The following is a 23410-nucleotide window of genomic DNA, read 5'->3' as shown; positions in this document are numbered from 1 at the left end:
ATTGTGATCCACATTCTCTAGAGTCCATCAGTACATTTGTTCCTCTATCCCTTTTACAAACCCTAAAAAGACAGTGATTGACACAAATGTGGATTTTACAAAAGACTATCTAAGCGCATGCATGACACTTTTCCTGTTATTTTTTATTTATTTATTTTTTTCTCATTTAAAATCCCCCACAAAATGTAAACAAATTGAGCTTTACTCTACTCCAATTTACTCGGTGTTTAGGTGAGTTATAGGAGATGTAGGCCTACGGTACTTAAAATACTTGAAAACTCTGACAAATGTACTATTTGGTGAGAACGGTGACTTCTAAGAATAAGAATATCCTCTTAAAACTGCTAGAAAGCTAATTCGGTGGCTAAAAAGTATGATATGTGATGGAACTTATGTTTTAATGCAGGGTACATTTTTTTCCTTTTTGTAATAATTGCACCTATAATGAGTATGAACACATGCTTTTAGGTGGATGTAGTCCCTGTTTATGATGCACCAAAGCGTTACAGTAATACTGATAATAATAATACATGCCCACAGGCCCTAATTAACCTTTATCCAAACACAAGTTCTCATTCACCCTGCTAGTTATTACAAGATTAGGTAGCCTACCGTTGGAAATCTGAGTGAGTCACATTCAGTCAGCACAAAGAGAGAGATACCCCTGCCTCCTCATAGAAACGTATGGATCCAACACAGAAAATAAAACTTCTAGTACACATTAATGATGCCTATAGTTTCAAAAATAATGACCAGTGTGAGGGCACTTGCAATTGTTGCCATATTATCACCACAACTATCAATATAATAATCAACATCACCAAAATCTTCATAAACACACACTGAGGCATACCATAGATCACTTTTGGAGAGAGGTTAATCTAGAATTCATTTTGTCAGAAGAAAACTCACAGATAAAGCAAAAAAAAAAAAAAAAAAAAAAAAAAAAAAAAAAAGGAATTGCTTTGCGTCAAAATTAATGGCTTTTTCTGCAGGTTTAGGGGAGGGTGACTTTGACCACTTTTTTTGGACTGAGGTGGATCAGTAAACACTGTAATTGCACTTTAATCAAGAAATTAATCATCCTAAGACATTTTTGTGAAATTAAAAAAAGTGACGCTGCAGCAGGTTGTTTAAGGAATTTGGGATATGGGTAATTTACGGTTTGTATTTGGAATTGTTTCTCAAAATAAGCAATTAAAAAAAAAAAAAATATCATGACTTTGTTGGATTAACCCATAAAGACCCAAACAGCCATCGACGACCAAAACCATCTACTGATGTACAATGTTTAATAACTTCTGATCCATTAATAATAATAAAATAATAATAATAAAAAAAGGAAAATAATAATTTTAAAAAATTGTTCATAAGAGTAAAATTTAAGAGCTGATATCTAGCCATTTTGCATGTTTTTTTTTTGATAATAACCAAAATCCCTTACTACAAAAGTAATGCAGTAAAGTAACAGATTACTATTTGCTGTAACGCAGTAGTGTAAGGCATTACTACTCAATTTTCAGTAACTGTTGATCCACTAATTCTATCAATACATGTAACTAATTGGTGTAAAATACAGTTTGTCATCTTTTCATGGTGATCAGATATGACCTGTTTAGACGTTCAGAGGCTCCGTAGTTACCATGGAAACACCGTCATCTTCTACAACATTGATTCACCAGTAAAACCCATGGAGTTTGACAAGTAACAATGGTTGTAGACATTTGTTTTATCATTCAGTTTTTGGTATCTTTGCTAAAAAAGTCACTTTTTCTCTGTTATTTATTAATATTTCAACCATCAACTTTAATCTGAGCTTTTGTGAATATCCACGATTAGTAAATTAAATATTAGAAAATACATGATGTTCACTGAAAAAATGCAAAATACAGAGGATAATGTCATGATAAATGGTAATAAATCACTTAAGAAAAGTTAAATATAGAGAAAAAAATATTTTGGTACTGCCACCAAAGTAGCACTGGGTCTTTATGGGTTAATTTAGTCCAACGTTATAGTCACATGATCAGTCAATAATCACATATTCCAATCAAAGTAATCCAATTATTTACAGAAGAATTATAGTTTTAAAAAAACGAGGTTACAGGGCATCTAGTGTGCAACATTTTCGTGATGTAGCATGTAGAATTAGAAAGATCTCGACTGATTTCTGGCAGAAGTAAGATTCTGCGTTTTTTTGCTGCAGCATTGTTGTTATTACCTGGTGTTAAAGTGAAACGTTATGACTCTACAGTAAACCTATTCACCGTGTGCAGGGACAAAAATAACATCGCATTTTTAATCATTACATTTTCTACACATGATAAATATCAGCACATATATTATTATATATATTCAAGATATGCATTTTACATAGACTTTTCATCTCAGATTTATATACATCAATTTATGTACATATAATTGTATTTACACTAGGGGTCAAAGGTCACTGAACCTGAAGCACTTGAAACAAGGTTAAGAGAGAGATTCATACAAACCTAAAGGCAGTGTAGTCATCCATCCTTTATCATTATCAAACTGCAACATCACATGGGTGGTTTTAGATTTACTCTCCAAGGACAACAACGACAAAAACACTCACACAAAAGAAAAACACTGCCATTCTGAGGCCCTTGACACGAAGCAGTTCAATCATATTGGTTTGTCATGCAAACACATTATGGTGCTGTGTTCTTTAACAGAATAACAGTTCAAAAACTTTAATTTACAATAACATTCTTCTCATAATGTGCTGGTATAAAGTGATTTAAAGTGGTTTACCTGTATGTAGGTAAATGTTAACTAATAAAAGTTGTAAAATGCAACTCTGAAAGTCAAGACTCGGGGGGGGGGGGGGGGACGGTAAAAATTAAAACTGCATTAAATGTTTCATCCTGCATGCAAAACCTGCCTGTAGGGCTCAGCGTTTTTTGTAATGTGCACAAAGCTTGAATACCCTGTGAGCAAATATAACCGGACTATTCTCTATTCTCTCTCACTCCGTCTCTCGTTTCACCCTGAGGATGGGCTTTGCTCCTAACCATGTCAGGCTCTGAGTTTCCCTGACCAGAAGTTGTACAACTCATCACTATCATATTGCAATTTGATTGCATGTTCTAATAAGGCAAAAAAGGAAATAATAATAAATAATAAAAAAAAACACTCACAGATATGCAGACCACTGCATCGAACAACAAATATGAACAAAAGCAAAGCGAAAAAACAAATGAGAAACCATTAAAATATTTGAATACTCATCTATATTCCAGTCTCTCCTCCTAAAGGCAACTGTTCCTCCACTATGGCATTTTGGTGTTTGTGTGTTTATTTTGTTTTGTAGTCACATTTATTTATGGACTAGCGAGCAATTGTAAGGGATGAGTTTCGTCGCAGCCTCTAGCGGATGTGAGGGAGGGTTTGAGTTCTGGTTTCAGGTGGGCATTGGTGAGGCCAATTGGTGTTTTCTTTCCATCAGGCCTTGGCGGCGACAGTTAAAGAGTATGTACAGCCATAGGGGTGCTGGTAAGCTGTGATGCCTTAGGGTCAGAGGTCATAGAGTGGTGCTCTGGGGCTCCTCCTCAGGCACAGCATCCCCCTCTGGAGAGTCTGTCACTGCCAGGGACCTCCTGCAGGGGGCACCGCTGAACTCATCGATGAGGCTGTCCAGATTGACATTGATGGAGGGGATTTCATAATTGAAGATATCTAATGGTGAGCATGTGGGGAGAGGTGAGCATGGTGAGCAGAATGATGGGGATGGTGATGGTGAGAGGAGGAAGAGGAGAAGAGGGCATATGGAGATGACGATGGTGTGTAAAAAACGGAAGAAAGCAGAAATAATATTAATCTTTTTGAGTCTGAATTTATGGTAAGTGGCATATGATGTCTGCCCTGATTGAAGGAATTAGTAGATTACATGTGCTTCACATTCTACACAGGGATGTTGTCAGTGTATTGCTACTCACATTTCTACTCAACCAACTCGTGTGATATGTCATATCTTTGTGTCTTTTGAGACAACACAACAGAATTTGTTTTTTTTTTTTCAGATAAAATACATTAACAAGTCAAAAAGCACTGCACGGTGACACATTACTGTACACGTTTACAACAATGGCCAGGTAAACCAACACAGAGGCAACAGGATGTGTGTGGAGAAAAAAATGGCACCAAGACACCAAGTGGGCTTAAAAGTAACAATGGAAATCTCATGAGGACCGGAAACAGTATTTACCCTAAGTATAGGTTTACTCAAGATCTGCTGCATTCATAGTACTGGAAGCAGCAAGCCCAAGCAGAAACTGATGACTACTACTCCTGTGTAGGAATGAGATGGAGCGTGGCAGCGTAGTAAGAGGTTATAAAAAAAAAGCGATGAACCTGCCAAAGGAGGACTAGGGGGTTACCTGTGGCCCCCTAAAAACCGGTGGCAGGGACGTTAGAGGGGGATGTTTGCTGGCAAGGGACTGGAAATGGTTGAAAAAAAGGAGGAGGGTCTTTAGGATGGACCTTTGTAAGTGACGGCGTCTGCAATGTGAGCGCTGTGTGGTGCACTCTGGGAAGTCCTTAAGCCATGCGTCATCGGTTGAATGCAAAGAAGTCAATAATATTCACCTGCTTAAAAAGGGAAGCTGGGAAATACTCTAAAATTGAAGCTACAGGTGTGTTTGTTTGAGGCAGGCAGCAGGAGACCCCAGAGGCAGCCACAACACGAGGCCAGGCAGTGAGATGGAGCGCATGGGGCGGGGGCGGTCTGGCTTACCCTAAAAGTCCCCCTCACACTTAGCCCACACTGAATCCCTGGCCTCACACAGCTGCAAGGTACACAATAGTAGCAGGGGGAACAAGAGAATGATAAATATAACAGTGACAAATGACTGGTATATATTGACAAGAGCACCTCATCATCAGAACATCAAACTGTGGATATAATGCGGGGGTTCGGGGTTACGCCTCCACGCCTGCTACTCAATAAGAGACTGGACTGGTGTGAACAATGTAAGCCTCTGACCTACCTCTGCCAAGTGAGGGTCTGGGTAACACAGATAAACAGAGAGCACATGATGAATCTAATGGCAACTTCAGTACAAGCAGGACGAGCTATGCTTCTCTGATGTTTCCACACATTACCCAGAAACATCATCACATAACACAAGCAATGAATACATCAGTCAGGAGATCTGCTTCTACGACTGCACAAAATTGCTAGTATTTACATTTGTATCATCCTCAGGCATCTGTGTCTAAAAGGCAACTTTTATTCATTCAAAACATTCATTTGGGAACAGTCATTGAAGGGGACGGGTATCATTTAACTACAGTCCTACACAGTCCTACACACGTCCACCGTCTCCATTGGGCAGAGCCACAGCGAGTCTGAGAGTGGGCCGCTGCAGCCCCACCTGTGGGGGTGGAGGGGGTGTTGTTGCCATGGTATGATGTTTACCTGTAGACATGCTCTCCCCAGGTGATAGGCCATCCAGAAGACCCTGCTCCAGAGGCTGGGGTATGGGTGCTGTGCCTGGGCCAGTGAACCCCGGGGGCGCTGTTGGCGGCTGAGGTGGGGGCAGGCTGGGCCTTTGCCTGGGCTTAGGGGCAGGTCGCGATTTGGTGAGTGTTCCGGTCAGGGAAGGCGGGGACGAAAGTGAGTGGGGTGCCCCCAGTGGGGTTTGCCCAGGGGATGATGGGGGCACCTGCCCCGGAGGGCAAGCCAGTCCATAAGGAGAAGGGGTACTAGGAGGGGTGGGGGACAGGCTGACTGGTGACGGCTGACCTGTGGACTGGTCGGACATCCCACCAGACTGGCCATATGGGACTTTGGGAGGCACAGGGGCCAGTTTCTTGGAACCTGTGAACAAACAGTCATATCAGTTAGAGCTGAAACCGATTAATCGACTAGGTCACAGGTGTCAAACATACGGCCTGGGGGCCAAATCCGGCCCGCCAAAGGGTCCAGTCCGGCCCCTGGGATGAATTTGCAAAGTCAAAAATTCCACAGTCTTGAATTGAATTGAGCAAAAAAGAAAAAAATTAGCTTGAATTACGGAAAACATGTTGAATTGCGCAAAAGAAATCTTCAATTAAGTAAATAAATCTTCAATTAAGCCAAAAAAAATAAAAAATAAAAAAAATCTTAAATTTAGCAAAAAATCTTGAATTAACTTCAAAATTTTGTCTTTGTTTTAGTGCAAAAAAATAACATTAAATTATGAAAATATTTACATTTACAAACTATCCTGTAACAGTAAAATGTGAATAACCTGAACCAATATGAACAACCTGAAATGTCTAAAGAAAATTAGGCACAATTTGAACTATTTTCTGCCTGTTCCTCAGTGTTTAGTGTCTTTGTAGTTCGGTTCCATAATGCACATGTAGAAATGATAAGATGAGGCAGAATATTGTTAAAATTGCACTTATTTTTTACTAAAGAAATTTCTTTTTTTTTTCAGGTTATTCACATCTTTTTTGTTTGGATAGTTTATAAAAGTAAGTATTTTCATAATTTATTTTTTTTTCTTTACTCTAAAACAAAGACAACAATTTGGAGTTGTCATTATTTATATGTTATTTTGTTATTATTTTACTGGTCCGGTCCACTGGAGATCAAATTTAGCTGAATGTGGCCCCTGAAAGAAAATGAGTTTGACACCCCTGGACTAGGTCCTTGAAGCCAATGCAAAAATTTCCAGATTCGATTAATTGAGTCAAATTGATTGAAAGGAGATATTGTATTACAGTTTTCCTGAGTTGAAGCTTCTTTGTGCATCACAATAAGCGTCCGTGTGAAACACAACAGTGGAACCAATGTTTAACAGCAGAGAAATGAAGGAAACAAAGCTTTGATTCAGGAGAATTGTGGTTGAATGATTTTTTTGGATCACTTTGAATCAATTAATCGGTTGCAGCTCTAATATCAGTGTTTACTGTAAAAATGTCAACGTAAGATCCACATGAGACCTGATAATACTGACCTTTACGCAGACTGTGTGGACTGTGCTCTGTGGAGTGGGGGCATTGGCTGCTGCTCTGAGGACTACTGCTGGGGGGAACTGTTGGACCTGCCACCTGGATGGCTTTGTGTCCAATTACAGGGGAGAGCTCTTTACTCTTCAGTGAACTGAAAAAACAGGTGGACATTAGTGCTTGAACTGCAGGGAACACAATGCGTTATGATACTTCATCTTTATCACCTTGGTGCCCCAACTGTGCCACCATCACCATCACCATCATCATAATTTAACAAACTATTCCCAACAAGTTTCCCTTCGACCAGAAAATCAGAAAATGATGTCAATCAAGGTTTCACCAGGTACAACATAATGTCATGGTTCCCAACCCATTTTTTCCTGGTGTATGCCACGTTTCCACTACATGATATCGGTTCGACTCGGCTTTTTTGCGTTTCCATTACAAAAAGGACCGGGAATCTGGTACCCAGTACTAGTTTTTTGGTATCACCTCCGCTGAGGTTCCAGTACTGGGGACCAGATACTAAAACGTGACGTGTAAACACTGCAGACCAGTGATTGGTCAGAGAGTCGTCTCTGTGACCCACCGTTTTACAAAAAACAGATGCGGAAGTTTCCAGTGAAAATAGCTGTAGGTTAATCCACATGGTGACACCCCACAAAACTACACCATGGTTCGTAAAAATTCAGCATGAGCTTGATGAGACAACATGCAACGAGTGAGTTTATCAGCAACTCTGAGCAGACGACACGGAGGTAACACGTCGCATCGCTATGACGTTCAGCTACTCTAAAGTCGGTAGTATCCTGTAATGGAAATGGTCTCCAGGAATAGGACCTGGTACCCGAGTCGAGCCGAGTCGAGTTGAGTCGAGCCAGTTCCATGTAGTGGAAACACGGCATTAGAGCACAATCACACATTTACCAAAGGCTAGTGTGACATTGGTTTGTAATCCTATTTGAAAATGTTCCTTTTTAAAATGTGTACATGGTGTATGCTATATACCCCCTTGACACAACAGAAGTGCCCCTTGTTGAAAGTCACAAGCATAGTGTCCAAACTAAACATCCAGTTGTATAAACACCTTATTTTTGCACAGCCAGTACCCTCATCTAACACATTGCACATGTAAGAAAAGGAAAGTGAAGTACATGAAATGAAGGACCCACCAATGTACATATTTTTCTCTTTTGCTACCGTATCATATAGTTTCATCTATAAGTAAAATCAGCAGGAGGAATATTCTAACACACAACGGCCTGTGTGCAGCTGTAAATAGAAAACTTGACATTTAAAACACAAACAACTCATACACATATTGTAGTATAGCATTGACATTCAGTGATACCATGTGACATATAATTAACTGCAATCTTGTGCAGTCACTTTGAGCTGTGTCTCCGGAAATCTACCATCCAAGTAAGAAGTCAAATGACAAGACAGAGCGTTATCAAGCAAGCTTGTCCTGATTGCTGACAGTGAATTGTTGTAATGATTCACGCTGTCGAGAATGATCGTAACACCAAAGACTTATGGGTAGGATACTGCCGCAGTCACTTTACACAAAGTCAGCATTTTGGTTGTAGCTGGAAGACTCTTGTGCTGCCAAAAGATATTCTATATTGCGTTGTAGCGAGACATTATTGCACACTTGCCATACCAAAGTTACAAAAAAAAAAAACCAAAACCTTTACCACAGTTTTTGCTGTTTAAAAAAATAATAAATACATTCATATGTCATTTGATAGCCATATGCAGCATTTCCCATGTATTTATTGTCTACTCAACACCAGCGTCAAACTATATAAACCAGTAACATCTGTAGTTGCTAGGCAACCCCCACGAGAGGCATCCCTGGACAACCTGAATGTTACAGAACCTGAAGTATGTAATTTGAAGGGGGAGGGAAAGAGCAAGTAGAAAACAGAGCCAGCAAGCTACAGGAGAGGAGACATACAGCTGCCACGCTGTGATGCGTCCACAGAGGCCGAGGGTGTGTTGTATTTACCTAGTCAGCCTGGGGGGTCCTCTCTCTCGGGCACATGGACAGGCAGCCCACGGTGGGGGCGGGGGCGCAGACGAAGGAAGGCTAGGGGGGTTGCCAAGGGACTGGTCATGGCGGGTTAGTACCAAGGGGGTTTTGATGTACAGTGGTGACGCATTAGTGTCTGGCGGGGGGGCGTGCGACATGTCACCAGGGGGGCTGTGCTTGGGGAAGTGTAGACAGCTGGGTTTGGGGTTCGAATTGATGTCAAGAGACGAGGAGGAAGAGGAAGAAGAGGAGGAAGGGGGCGGGGCTGGGGGAATGAAGCCAGACCAGCGCAAGGGGGGCGGGGGTGAGGCGGGGGGTTGAGACTCTGGACCTGGTGCCACGGGGCGAGCGCAGGGCGGGGGTTTGGGATAGAAGTGGTGTGGGGCAGTGTGGCACGAGGAGGTGGGGTAAGGGGGGGGTGGCCGGTCCTCCCCAGGGGGTGGGTGGGCATGAGAGGTGTCCGGCCGAATGGGCGACACGTTGTCTGAGCTGTAGATATTAAGAGAATAGACAGCACAAGAGAAACAGCTCTGATGATTGAACAGGGAGACGCATTGGAGCGATATAGGACAAGCTGTTTGGATGATTAGGGTGTTAGTGTGTTAGTTGGTCCGTGTTCAAAAAAGAAGGAAAAAAAAAAAAGCATTTTATTGTGGGCAGTGGGCACTGAGCTTAGCACACAGTCAGCTTAGTGCAAATACAAAGACAAGCACAAAGAAACAGCAAAAGAAAGTCATATTGGCAAAAGAAAAAAAGTGTGTAGGACTCCCTTTGTGATCACCTTGTGTCTGCACACTGCATGGAGCTGTGAGGATCTGTCTCTGCAGCCAAAGTGCTGGTCTGCAGCTTGCAATGATATCAAGCTGAACTGATGACTACTGTAAATATCTCCCCTCGGCTTCATATGGAAACCCTATCTGCCTTAATCCTATGTGACTTGTTTGCATTGCAGGTCCTGTCGTCAGCCCAGGGCAGCGTGGAACAGACACAAAACCCTTTCATTGGCTGAAAGAGCCACAGGAGAGAAGGGAGGGGAAGCCAGCCAAGCCAGAAGCCATATTATCTCTTTTCTGCCACACAGGCAGAGCCAGCGACCATGAAGTGATCATTCATGTGTTCAACTATGATAATCATACCATAGGGGAAAAAAATGGTGAAATCAGTGTCAACAGAAATGGAAAATAAATCACGACTAAAGCTGATAATGCCAAGCCACATCAATAGGATACTGGAATAAGTAGCATGCTGACAAGAACTTGCAGACTAAAGCATACTGCGATTTATCGAAACAAAACGTCCATGTACGAAATGGACGAGAAGAACCCCTCCGAGTTTAGAGCCGTTAAATCACCCAAAAGTGATAGAAATCGGACAGACCACAGGGAAAAAAAACACGAAGAAAAGTGGAGAAATCTTAAATAAACGGAATATGAGACATGACGGTGTTGACAGATACATTACATGGAAGCGTTGCAAATTAACTGGAGTATGATTATCACAGCCAAGGATCTTCATCATACAAAGCTGAAGAGGTTGATGATGGTGAGGATGATGATGGTCATGACGATACGTATGAGCTGGAGTGAACGACTGTAAAGCGGTGTCTCCCTGTTGACTTACCAAACCCTTTCTCCCGGGGGCGGTGTTGCCGAGGGGGAGGTGGTGAGCTCCCCAGGTTGCTCGGGGATCAGCGAGTCTGCGGGGGATCCAGAGCCCTGCATGCCCGGCGGGGTGGAGGAGGCTTTACGCGCCAACGTGGATGATCCCTTCCGAGACACCCAGGAGGTATCCATAACCCGCACACCCATACTGGAGGCAAGGATAATTACATAAGGTCATATATGATGTTAAAAGAGGAGGGGGTTTAGCGGGAAAAGGACATGATACAGTACCTTTGTATCTTCCTAATGCTGCATTAGTAGAGGAGAGAGGTAAAAGGGATATGAGGTCAAAAGTAATGCACACACAGGTCATAGAAACCTGACTAAAACCACCACAAATACACATGGAAATGGATGCACTTAACTTTTACATTAGGGCCGTGCAATAGACAGTCAAATGGAAAAAATGTTCATTGTTTCATATTTTATCTCTATTGTGTCGAAAATCGATTTTTACGGTAACAGTTGTCATTATTCGGATGACGCTTTGTGTTTTTCCACAGAGCACGAACGCAGGTGGTGTTGTTTACTTGTCAAACAGTTATATTTATTACGCAGCTTTGATTTACAGTTAACCCTTTGTTGGGTAAGTAACTATTTTTGGTCCTTTCCACACACATTATAAGACAATAGTCGCTTTTTCATTAACCCTCAAATTGCGCAATTATAACTTGCGCATAAAAATTTACCTAATGAAAAATTGACAATTTCGCCAAAAGTATCATTTTTTTTATAATTAAAAGTTTTTGCACTGGCAAGAGGTGGTTTTTCGGGCGTAGCGCAAATGGTATATCAAGCAAAACTGCAATGGAAAGACTTTTTTTCGCAACTAGAGTTGACAGACGTTACAACAAGCGAAGAAGAAGAAACGTCGCGGTATGTGTGGACACACCAGGAAACCTGATCATTTTTTAATTTAGTATGAGATAGAGGGGTAATATATAATAATAATGAATATATCTGTAAATCAACACCATATTTACGTTCGTCGCTGTGCTTATGGAATGACTTCTCATGTCATCTCGTGATAATAAATAAACAAATCATCGCATTTGTGATTTGATGGTAAAAAACTGACATTCTGCATTGTTCTTTTTCTTTAGATAGAGAAAAAGTAGTGGCTTTTTCATTGACCCTCAAATCGTGCAAATATTACTTGTGCATAAAAATTTACCTAATAGAAAAACGACAATATCGCCAAAAGTCTCATTTTTCCGTTAAAAGTTTTTGCGCTGGCCAGAGGTGGTTTTTTAGGCGTAGCGCAAATGGTTTGTCACGCAAAATTGCAATGGAAAGACCTTTTTTCGCAACTAGAGTCAGGTGAATTAAAAAAACGGATGTTACAACAAGCGAAGAAGAAGAAGAAACATGTCGCGGTATGTGTGGACACACCAGGAAACCGGATCATTTCTTAATTTAGTACGAGATAGAGGGGTAATATATAATAATAATAATGAATATATCTGTAAATCAACACCATATTTCCGTTCGTTGCTGTGCTTATGGAATGACTTCTCGTGTCATCTCGTGATAATAAATAAACAAATCATTGCATTTGTGATTTAATGATAAAAAACTGACATTTAAATTGTTCTTTTGCTTTAAATAGAGAAACAGTAGTCACTTTTTCATTGACCCTCAAATCGCGCAAATATTACTTGCGCATAAAAATTTACCCTAATAGAAAAACGACAATATCACCAAAAGTCTCATTTATCCCTTGAAAGTTTTTGCGCTGGCAAGAGGTGGTTTTTCGGGCGTAGCGCAAATGGTATGTCAAGCAAAACTGCAATGGAAAGATCTTTTTTCGCAACTAGAGTTAGATGAATTTAAAAAACAGATGTTGACGGATGTTACAAGTGAAGAAGAAGAAACATGTTGCGGTATGTGTGGACACACCAGAAAACCCAATAATTTTTTAATTTAGTACGAGATAGAGGGGTAATATACAATAATAATGAATATATCTGTAAATCAACACCGTATTTACGTTCGTCGCTGTGCTTATGGAATGACTTCTCGTGTCATCTCGTGATAATAAATAAACAAATCATCGCATTTGTGATTTAATAGTAAAAAACTGACATTCTGCATTGTTCTTTTTCTTTAAATAGAGAAACAGTAGTGGCTTTTTCATTGACCCCCAAATCGTGCAAATATTACTTGTGCATAAAAATTTACCTAACAGAAAAACGACAATATCGCCAAAAGTCTAATTTTTCCGTTAAAAGTTTTTGCGCTGGCAAGAGGTGGTTTTTTAGGCGTAGCCCAAATGGTTTGTCACGCAAAATTACAATGGAAAGACCTTTTTTCGCAGCTAGAGTCAGGTGAATAAAAAAACGGGTGTTGATGTACGTTACAACAAGCAAAGAAGAAGAAGAAACGTGTTTTATGTGTGGACACATCAGGAAACCCGATAATTTTTTAATTTAGTACGAAATAGAGGGGTAATATATAATAATAATAATAATAATAATGAATATATCTGTAAATCAACACCATATTTACGTTCGTCAATGTGCTTATGGAAAGACTTCTTGCGTTGTCTCGTGATAATAAATAAACAAATCATCGCATGTGTGATTTAAACGAAAAACTGACATTATGCACTTCTGTTTTTTCGACATTTAGTAAATATTGGTAAAGTTTTGCGAAGACGTCCAATGGAAAAGCAACTAGTGATAGCAACAGTTAAAGTGAGGCAACGATCTCAGGTCCAATGTGGTCTCCAGGGTCTGTAGGTTTGTGAGGTACCATGAAGTAATGGTACTAATGTAAGGAATGACGTTCAAAGGGATAATGTGGATGTGGACAGGGGTCTGGATCAGCACTTATGTTGTTGTAATGTTCTAAAAGTGATGTTCTAATGTTCTAAAAGAATGTTCCTTTCACCTTACATGTGTTTTTTTTTGTTATTTTTCACATATACTTAGATGAAATAGTCTTTTATTCCAGATACAGTATTTAATTTTTTGTTGGACTGTCTTGTGCTTTATTAATGCAATTTATTATTATTATTATTATTATTATTATTATTATTATTATTATTATTATCATTATTATTATTATTATTATTATTATTATTATTATTATCATTATTATTATTATTATTATTATTATTATTATTATTATTATTATTATTGATAATAATAATAATAATCTCGTAATCATGACTTTTAATCTCGCAATTATTACTTTTATCTCATAATTTCAAATCATGTCATAATTCTGACTTTTTATCACAATGTCGACTTTTAATCCCATAATTATGACTTTTTATCTCATAATTTTGACTTTTTTAATCTCATAATTATGGCTTTTTATCATAATTTAACTTTTTTAAAATCTCATAATCACGACTTTTTATCTCAATTTTGACTTTTTATGTCATAATTATGACTTTTAATATCATAATTTCACCTTCTTATCTCATAATTATGACTTTTTATCATAATTTTGACTTTTATCTCATAATTCTGACTTTTTTCCCCCCTCATAATTATGACTTTTTATCTCATAACTTTGACTTTTTTTAATCTCATAATTATGACTTTTAATCTCATAATTTCAATTTCTTATCTCATAATTATGACTTTTTATCATAATTTCAACATTTTATCTCATAATTACCTCCGCCAAGGAGGTTATGTTGTCATCTATGTTTTGATCTGCCTTGGCGGCGGTCTGCGCTCTCCGAGTGCTTTTCTAGTTTGGTCATATTGCACAGCCCTTGCCTGAAACAATACATTATTGTCCATTTATAGCATATAGTATATATAGGAATAAGATGAGATCCACAGTGGCAGCGTGAAGCAGAAAGGATATTACAGAGGTGACAGGATGTCAGCACAAATAACCAGCCTGCACTTATCTACTAAGCACCAATTACAATGCCTGTTTTGTCTAATTGATGTAAATGGTCTCAGAGAAATACAGAGGGCAAACACTCTTTATCCTAAGAAGCTCATTATGGTAAAAAGATACACACTCTGTTATTACTGATAGCTGCTTGTTTCAAGATGAACAGTTTTAATTCGATGCTGGCGGAGAATAGTGATATTAATTGCTGCCAGTGCTTTTCCACTGGCTGGATGAATGAGTCAGGCCAGGTGATGCGCTAGCCAGACTGTGAAGGAGGGGCTGGGGGGGGGGGTGGGTGGGAGGATGGTAAGTTAGCACTGGAGAAAATATTTCCTGAGAAAAACAGAGGTAACCAGCAGCCCTCCATCAGAGACATGTTGCCATGGAGACAATGCCACTCAATGCGGTTCAGTGCCATGTATTCAAATGAGGCTTGTTGTCAGGTTTGTCATGTGATGAAATGTGATAAAGCAGGATGTGAATCTATGAGCTGGAATGATGGAAAAGCCACATATACAATGGAAGTATCACCTCTGCGTGGGCTGGCGGGGGTCAGGATTCACTGGATGCGTGAATACTCTGCAAAGGTAACCGGCTTTAGTTGGAGGATACTGGCTTAGTGTATTTTTGCTGCAGCTAACTGTGAACTTTACCCATGGTGGGATAAATAAAAGCTTATCTTCCCTTATCTTAACTCATCTTATCTTTCCATCACCTTACCTTATTTTTCCTTTCCTTTACCTTCATTACATTACCTCATCTTTCCTTTCCTTTACCTTCATTACCGTATCTTATCTTTCCTTTCCTTTCATTAACTTCCCTTATCTTATCTGTACCTTCATAACCTTTCCATATCTTATCTTATCTCTCTATTACCTTGCCTTACCTTACCTTTTCCTTTATTTTTCCTTCATTTCCTTATCTTATCTTCTTATCTTTCCTTTCCATTCCCTTCCTTTCATTCCCTACCCTTCTCTTATCTTATCTGTACCTTCCCTTATCTTATCTGCACCATCATTACCTCCCCTCTCCTTATCTTATTTTACCTTATCTTATCTGTACCTTCATTACCTTTCCGTATCTCATCTTTTCTTTCCATTACCTTACTTTATCTTTTCCTTTCCTTAGCTTTACCTTTATTATCTTATCTTATCTTTCCTTTCCTTTACCTTCATTACCTTATTTTACATTTCCTGTCATTACCTTCCCTTATCTTATCTAATCTTATCTGTACCTTCATTACCTTCCCCTATCTCATCTTATCTTTCCATTACCTTACCTCATCTTTTCCTTTCCTCATCTTATCATTACCTTCATTACCTTCCCTTATCTTATCTTTCCTTTCCTTTACTTTCATTACCTTATTTTACATTTCCTGTCATTACCTTCCCCTATCTCATCTTATCTTTCCATTACCTTACCTTATCTTTTCCTTTCCTTATCTTATCATTACCTTCCCTTATCTTATCTTTCCTTTACATTCATTACCTTATCTTGCCTTTCCTTTCCTTTTATTACCTTCCCTTATCTTATCTTATTTTATCTTTCCACTACCTTACCTTATCTTACCTTTTCTTTTCCTTTCCTTTCCTTATCTTATCTGTACCTTTATTACCTTCCCTTCCCTTATCTTATCTTGTCTTATCTTTCATTACCGTATCTTATCTTTTTCTTTCCTTATTTTATCATTACCTTATCTTATCTTTTTCTTTCCTTATTTTATCATTACCTTCCCTTATCTTAACTTATCTTATCTTTCCTTTACATTCATTGCCTTCTCTTACCTTTCCTTTCCTTTTACTACCTTCCTTTATCTTATTTTATCTTTCCATTTCCTTACCTTATCTTACCTTTTCTTCTCTTTTCCTTTCCTTTCCTTTCCTTTCCTTTCCTTATCTGTACCTTTATTACCTTCCCTTATCTTATCTAGTCTTATATTTCCCTTACCTTATCATTTCCTTTCCCTTCATTACCTCCCCTTATCTTATCTTTTCTCTCCCTTACCTTACCTTACCCTATCTTATCCTTTCCTTTCCCTTCATTACCTCCCCTTACCTTACCTCACCTCCTCTTTAGTTGTGAAATAGTCACCCTTGTCAAATATCAGACTTAATATCAGATGTTTGAGAGCATGCGGAGGCGGAAATCGAGGAGAGAAAAAAACAAAATAAAGAGGCAGAGAGTCAGAGGTGGTTTAGCAGAAGGATGCACTTGGCATCATACCCATCCTTCTTGTAAAACTCCAGCATCATGTTATCAGTGGCGACGCTTAGTGGGCGCCGGCTCTGGTCGTGCTGCTGCTTGCGATCGGATTGGTCCATGTCTGGGGAGGGCATGGAGCTGTAGTTGGAGTTGTGGTTGGTGTGGACCGGGCTGCCGTAGCTGCCCGTCAGGTTGAATTCAATGTCTGGGGAGGAGCACAAACTCTATGAGTGCATAGTCTGTTACTGTTTTAGGCTGTTTGTTGAGCTAAGTGTGTTTTTACTGTAGAACATTAGTCTGAAATATTACAATCTACGCTGCAGGGATGGGAATGAGATAACAATTTGAAATGATAAATAAATAAAATACCCTTTCAAGTTGGTAAGTAAAAGCAGATGGTAATAAACTGTTGAGCACAGAGTTGGAATAATTTTATTTTCAGACAAATTCCTCTTTTTTCTATTTATACACATCAGTTTTCACCTTTTACCAGGTGCAATCACTAGTTATACTGTATATCACAGGTGTCAAACATGTGGCCTGGGGGCCAAAACTGGCCCGCCAAAGGCTCCAATCCGGCCCGTGGGATGAATTTGTGAAATGCAAAAATTACACTCAAGATATTAACAGTCAATCCTTTTATTTTAGGGCACATATAAAGCCTTACTTTAGTCTCAAGTGGGTCAGATCAGTAAAATACTACCATAAAAACCTACAAATAATGACACAAAAAAAAAAAAAATGAAAAACTAGAGATGTCCTAAGAGAAGTAAGTGCAATTTTGCCAATATTCTGCCAGTTACTAAAATATTTTGTGTATTTGATGTATTTGTGTAAGTGAAAATTAGGGCATCAAACTCAAAAATAATATCATAATAACCTATAAATAATGACAACACCACTTTTTTTCTCTTTGATTTGGTGCAAAAAACATTAAATTGTGAAAATGTTTACATTAACAAACTATCCTTTTAAATGTGAATAGCTTGAACTAATATGAACAACCTGAAATGTCTGAAGAAAATTAAATGCAATTTTAACAATATTCTACTTGTTACAAAATGTTTTGTGCCGTTAGTTTTCACCTTTAACCAGGTACGATCACTAGTTATACTGTATATCACAGGTGTCAAACATGCGGCCCGGGGGCCAAAACTGGCCCGCCAAAGGCTCCAATCCGGCCCGTGGGATGAATTTGTGAAATGCAAAAATTACACTCAAGATATTAACAGTCAATCCTTTTATTTTAGGGCGCATATAAAGCCTTACTTTAGTCTCAAGTGGGTCAGATCAGTAAAATACTACCATAAAAACCTACAAATAATGACACAAAAAAAAAAAAAAATGAAAAACTAGAGATGTCCTAAGAGAAGTAAGTGCAATTTTGCCAATATTCTGCCAGTTACTAAAATATTTTGTGTATTTGAAGTATTTGTGTAAGTGAAAATTAGGGCATCAAACTCAAAAATAATATCATGATAACCTATAAATAATGACAACACCACTTTTTTTTTCTCTTTGATTTAGTGCAAAAAACATTAACCCTTTCATGCACGAATTATGAGAACCTTAATCAAAATTTCTTCCTGAGTGTTTTTATTCTTCTTCAGGCATGAAAAAAACAATGCAATTGAAAATTTTCTTCTGAAAAATACATTTAAAAAAAAAAAATAAAATAATTTAAACAATTTAAAAAATACATGAAATAATAATAATGAAAAAAAAAAAAAATTCTTATGGACCTATTTTTCATGAAGTTGCAAAAATGTCCATTCACACCACACATTTAATTTTTGACGCACAGAAACATGTATTTACTGATAAATTGTGTGAAAACTATGGGGAGGGCTTTGTGATTCTAGGGGTTTATGCTCAGAAGAGATCTACAAAATGTTACCAATTCATGTCAGAAAAGATATGTAGTGTCTTAAAACTTTAATAAAGATATGTGTGAAAAAAAAACAAACAAACAACGAAAACAACAAAATCCATGAATATAGAAGAGAAAAGCTGTAGAATAGCTGTCCACTGTAGTGACCAGTATGCATGAAAGGGTTAAATTATGAAAATGTTTACATTAACAAACTATCCTTTAAAATGTGAATGGCTTGAACTAATATGAACAACCTGAAATGTCTGAAGAAAATTAAATGCAATTTTAACAATATTCTACTTGTTACAAAATGTTTTGTGCCGTTAGTTTTCACCTTTAACCAGGTACGATCACTAGTTATACTGTATATCACAGGTGTCAAACATGCGGCCCGGGGGCCAAAACTGGCCCGCCAAAGGCTCCAATCCGGCCCGTGGGATGAATTTGTGAAATGCAAAAATTACACTCAAGATATTAACAGTCAATCCTTTTATTTTAGGGCGCATATAAAGCCTTACTTTAGTCTCAAGTGGGTCAGATCAGTAAAATACTACCATAAAAACCTACAAATAATGACACAAAAAAAAAAAAAAAAATGAAAAACTAGAGATGTCCTAAGAGAAGTAAGTGCAATTTTGCCAATATTCTGCCAGTTACTAAAATATTTTGTGTATTTGAAGTATTTGTGTAAATGAAAATGAGGGCATCCAACTCAAAAATAATATCGTATAATAACCTATAAATAATGACAACACCATTTTTTTCTCTTTGATTTCATGCAAAAAACATCAAATTATGAAAATGTTTACATTAACAAACTATCCTTTAAAATGTGAATAGCTTGAACACATATGAACAACCTGAAATGTCTGAAGAAAATTAAATGCAATTTTAACAATATTCTACTTGTTACAAAATGTTTTGTGCCTTTGTAAATCTGATCTGTAATGCACATGTAGAAATGATAAATCGAAGCATAATATTGATAAAATTTTACTTATATTTCTTAACAAATTCCATTTTTTTCAGGTTATTCACATCCTTTTGGTTTGGATAGTTTGTAAATGTAAATATCGGCATAATTGAATGTTATTTTTTGCACTAAAACAATTTGCAGTTGTCATTATTTATTGGCTATCATGCTATTATTTTACTGGTCTGGCCCACGTCAGGTTAAATTGGGCTGAATGTGGCCCCCAGAAGAAAATGAGTTTGACACCCCTGCTGTATATATTGTATTTTTCTCAAGAATAAATCACATTGACTCAATCATTTCATTAGAAGATATTTTCATTGTTCCTACTGGTTTCTACAAGTTCAATTTAATACTTTTTAAGACCTTTTTAAGACTACTTAGAACATAATTTAATCCCCATTTCACAGCCATACTGGCAAAAAATTGTCACTCCTAGAATTTAGGAAAATGTATTTATTTACTCCAGTTATGTTTTCAGACATATTTTTCTTTTTTTCTGTTTATACACATCAGTTTTCACCTTTAACCAGGTGCAATAACTATATATACTGTATATATTAAGTTTATCTCAAGAATAAATCACATTGACAAAAACATTTCATTAGAAGATATTTTCATTGTTCCTACAGGTTTCTACAAGTTCAATTTAAGACTTTTTAAGACCTTTTTATGACTACTTAGAACAGAATTTAATCCCCATTTCACAGCCATACTGGCAGAAATGTATGACTCCTAGAATTTAGGAAAATGTATTTATTTACTCTGATTTTGTTTTCAGACACATTCCTTTTTTTATATTTATACTCATCCGTTTTCACCTGTAACCAGGTGCAACAACTATATATACTGTATATATTGAGTTTATCTCAAGAAAAAAATCACAATGACTCAATCATTTCATTAGAAGATATTTTCATTGTTCTTACAGGTTTCTACGAGTTCAATTTAAGACTTTTTAAGACCTTTTTATGACTACTTAGAACAGAATTTAATCCTTATTTCATAGCCATACTGGCAAAAATGTGTGACTCCTAGAATTTAGGAAAATGTATTTATTTACTCTGATTTTGTTTTCAGACACATTCCTTTTTTTATATTTATACTCATCCGTTTTCACCTGTAACCAGGTGCAACAACTATATATACTGTATATATTGAGTTTATCTCAAGAAAAAAATCACAATGACTCAATCATTTCATTAGAAGATATTTTCATTGTTCTTACAGGTTTCTGCAAGTTAAATTTAAGACTTTTTAAGACCTTTTTATGACTACTTAGAACAGAATTTAATCCCCATTTCACAGCCATACTGGCAGAAATGTATGACTCCTAGAATTTAGGAAAATGTCTTTATTTACTCTGATTTTGTTTTCAGACACATTCCTTTTTTTTTTTTATATTTATACTCATCCGTTTTCACCTGTAACCAGGTGCAACAACTATATATACTATATATATTGAGTTAATCTCAAGAAAAAAATCACAATGACCAAATAATTTCATTAGAACATATTTTAAGTTCCTACAGGTTTCTGCAAGTTAAATTTAAGGCTTTTTAAGACCTTTTTAAGACTACTTAGAACAGAATTGAATGCCCATTTCACAGCCATACTGGCAAAAAATGTGTGACTCCTAGAATTTAGGAAAATATATTTATTTACTGATTTTTTCAGACACGTTCCTTTTTTTCTATTTATATTGTACATGTCAGTTTTCACCTTTACAGTTTATCAGTGCTTATACATGTTATACATTCATAAAAATACATTTATTCAACATTTTTTGTAGTGAAACCTCCTGTAATTACACAACATATTAGTCAATTAAACAAGTCTTGTTGAACTTACCGAACAAATACTTCTTTTATGGTTAATTGTCAGTAATTTTATCTCATTTTATTTATTGATTTTTTTTTTTTTTTTTTTTTTTTTTTTACAGTATTAAACTTTAAATTAACAGTTTAATCTCATAAATAGAAAAGAAATATTTGTGAAATTATGATACATTTGCAAATGTATTTTAACTGTATTTTTCTGTGAAAAAAGAAAAAAAAAATCTTTTAAAAAACTGAATTTTTTTGGTTATTTACAGTTAGTTTTTTTCGTGTTATTTTACATTTGACGTGTAAAATCACAGTCTGTTTTTGTAATTTCATTGATATTTTCCTGTTTCTTAAAAATACAGGAAAAAACTGTAAAATAAACAGTGAAAATTCGGTTAAATTATAGATTTTTTTTTACAGTGTGGTTTTGTTTTACTGTGTGTTTTAGGGTCAAAATAGGGTGGAATAACAGAAAAAGACAGAGGAATTAAATTTTGACAGATTTTTACTAAATAAGGCACTCAGAATGTACATCAATAAGAGATTTAGGATGTTGAACATGAACTGTGAACTTGAACACACCAAACAACAACAAGGATTTGAATTTTTTTGGTTATTCACAGTTACAGTTTTTGTTTTTGTTTTTTTGTGTTATTTTACATTTGACATGTAAAATCACAGTCTGTTTTTGTCATTTCTTTGATATTTTCCTGTTTCTTAAAAACACAGGAAAAAACTGTAAAATAAACAGTGAAAATTCGGTTAAATTACAGATTTTTTTTTTTACGGTGCAGCATTAGCCTCTGCTGCCTCCTTGTTCAGTGTATCTCTGTATAAACACAGGGTTTTCTGTCTTTCTCTGTCGTTCAAACCAGCGTAGGGAACCCTCTGGAGTCCCTGATAACGCTGAACGCATGATCAAATGACACGACTGGTTCAAGAAACAACCGAGCCACACATACCGATTCTTCTGCCTTTTCCCTCAACAAAGACCCACTGAAGGGATCGTTGTTCCATCGTAATCAGTGTAGTTTACAAAGGCGGCTTCAGCCACAGGTGCGTTCCCAAACAATATTATTTGGTTTTGTTTTGATTGAGAGAAAATTATTTTAGTGTCTATTTTATGACCTGACATGACCTTACAGTACGTCTTTGAGCACCTAGAAAAGCACTATATAAAACCAATTATTATTATTATTATTATTATTATTATTATGAAGAGATCCCACACTATATGTATACACTTTCATATTTTTATCTTTGCCCAGTCCATCTACAGTTGCGGAAAAAATTATTAGACCATCAAAAGTCATCAAAAACAATGGTTATGCAATCCAGTACTAACTCCTGTGTGTATCATGTGACTAAAACAGACAGAAAAGAAAATATGGAATGCCTAAAAGCACTGTTTTTGTCAGTACAATGACATAGGAAGTGATTTTGGTTATTATCAAGAAAACATGGAAAATTGAAAGATATTAGCTCTGAAATTAAACTGTTATGAGCTATTTTTGTTGTTATTATTATATTTGTCCAAACAAATGTACCTTTAGTTGTACCAGGCATTAAAATGAACAAGAAATTGAAGAAAACAAGGGGTGGTCTAATAATTTTTTTTCTGTGACTGTATAATATTACATGCATTTGGTTAATTGCATAATTGCCTAAGTCATACACTATATAGACAACAGTATTGGGACACGTTGAATTCAGGTGTTTCTTTTCTAACAGAACAAAACAAAACAATAATGACAAATGTCATAATATAGTTTTATATTGTCATAACTAAATATAAATATATTATTTTGGTTTAAATAAAATGGTTTTTACTTAATTTTTTCTCAACACTAATTTTGTTTTTGTTTTTTTTTAATCCATGACTATGATTTTAAATGTTCTACCTCTAAATTTCTAAAATATTTTTCATGCTCTGACTGTAAATAATAATTTTCCACCACAACTAACCATCTACTTTCTTCACATTTCACTTAGGAAGAAAAATCTTCCACT

The 23410-nt window shown here is 36.7% G+C and overlaps 1 protein-coding gene across 1 annotated transcript; it reads right to left on the bottom strand.

Moving 5' to 3' along the window:
• Positions 1-3327: 3327 nt before the first annotated feature.
• LOC115424210 (rho GTPase-activating protein 44-like) lies at positions 3328-22316 on the bottom strand. The gene is made up of 9 exons (XM_030141329.1): positions 22242-22316; positions 16750-16952; positions 15058-15105; positions 10897-10914; positions 10625-10813; positions 8981-9493; positions 6975-7120; positions 5447-5848; positions 3328-3705 (listed from the first exon to the last, which is right to left on the bottom strand). Exons 1-9 carry the CDS (start codon positions 22314-22316, stop codon positions 3551-3553), a joined length of 1749 nt encoding a protein of 582 aa, XP_029997189.1. The 3' UTR covers positions 3328-3550.
• Positions 22317-23410: the final 1094 nt, after the last annotated feature.

Source organism: Sphaeramia orbicularis, chromosome 8, assembly GCF_902148855.1.
Source record: "Sphaeramia orbicularis chromosome 8, fSphaOr1.1, whole genome shotgun sequence".
NCBI lineage: Eukaryota > Metazoa > Chordata > Actinopteri > Kurtiformes > Apogonidae > Sphaeramia > Sphaeramia orbicularis.
Note: the sequence above shows the minus strand (reverse complement) of the source record. Positions and strands in the feature narration are given on the sequence as shown.

Coding starts and splice junctions, on each gene's coding strand:
- LOC115424210 (XM_030141329.1), bottom strand. CDS start 22,316: ATGCGTTCAGCGTTATCAGGGACTCCAGAGGGTTCCCTACGCTGGTTT. Junction 16,953..22,241: donor AGAGAAAGACAGAAAACCCT/GTGTTTATACAG, acceptor ATGCACTCATAG/AGTTTGTGCTCCTCCCCAGA. Junction 5,849..6,974: donor TCCACACAGTCTGCGTAAAG/GTCAGTATTATC, acceptor GTTTGTTCACAG/GTTCCAAGAAACTGGCCCCT.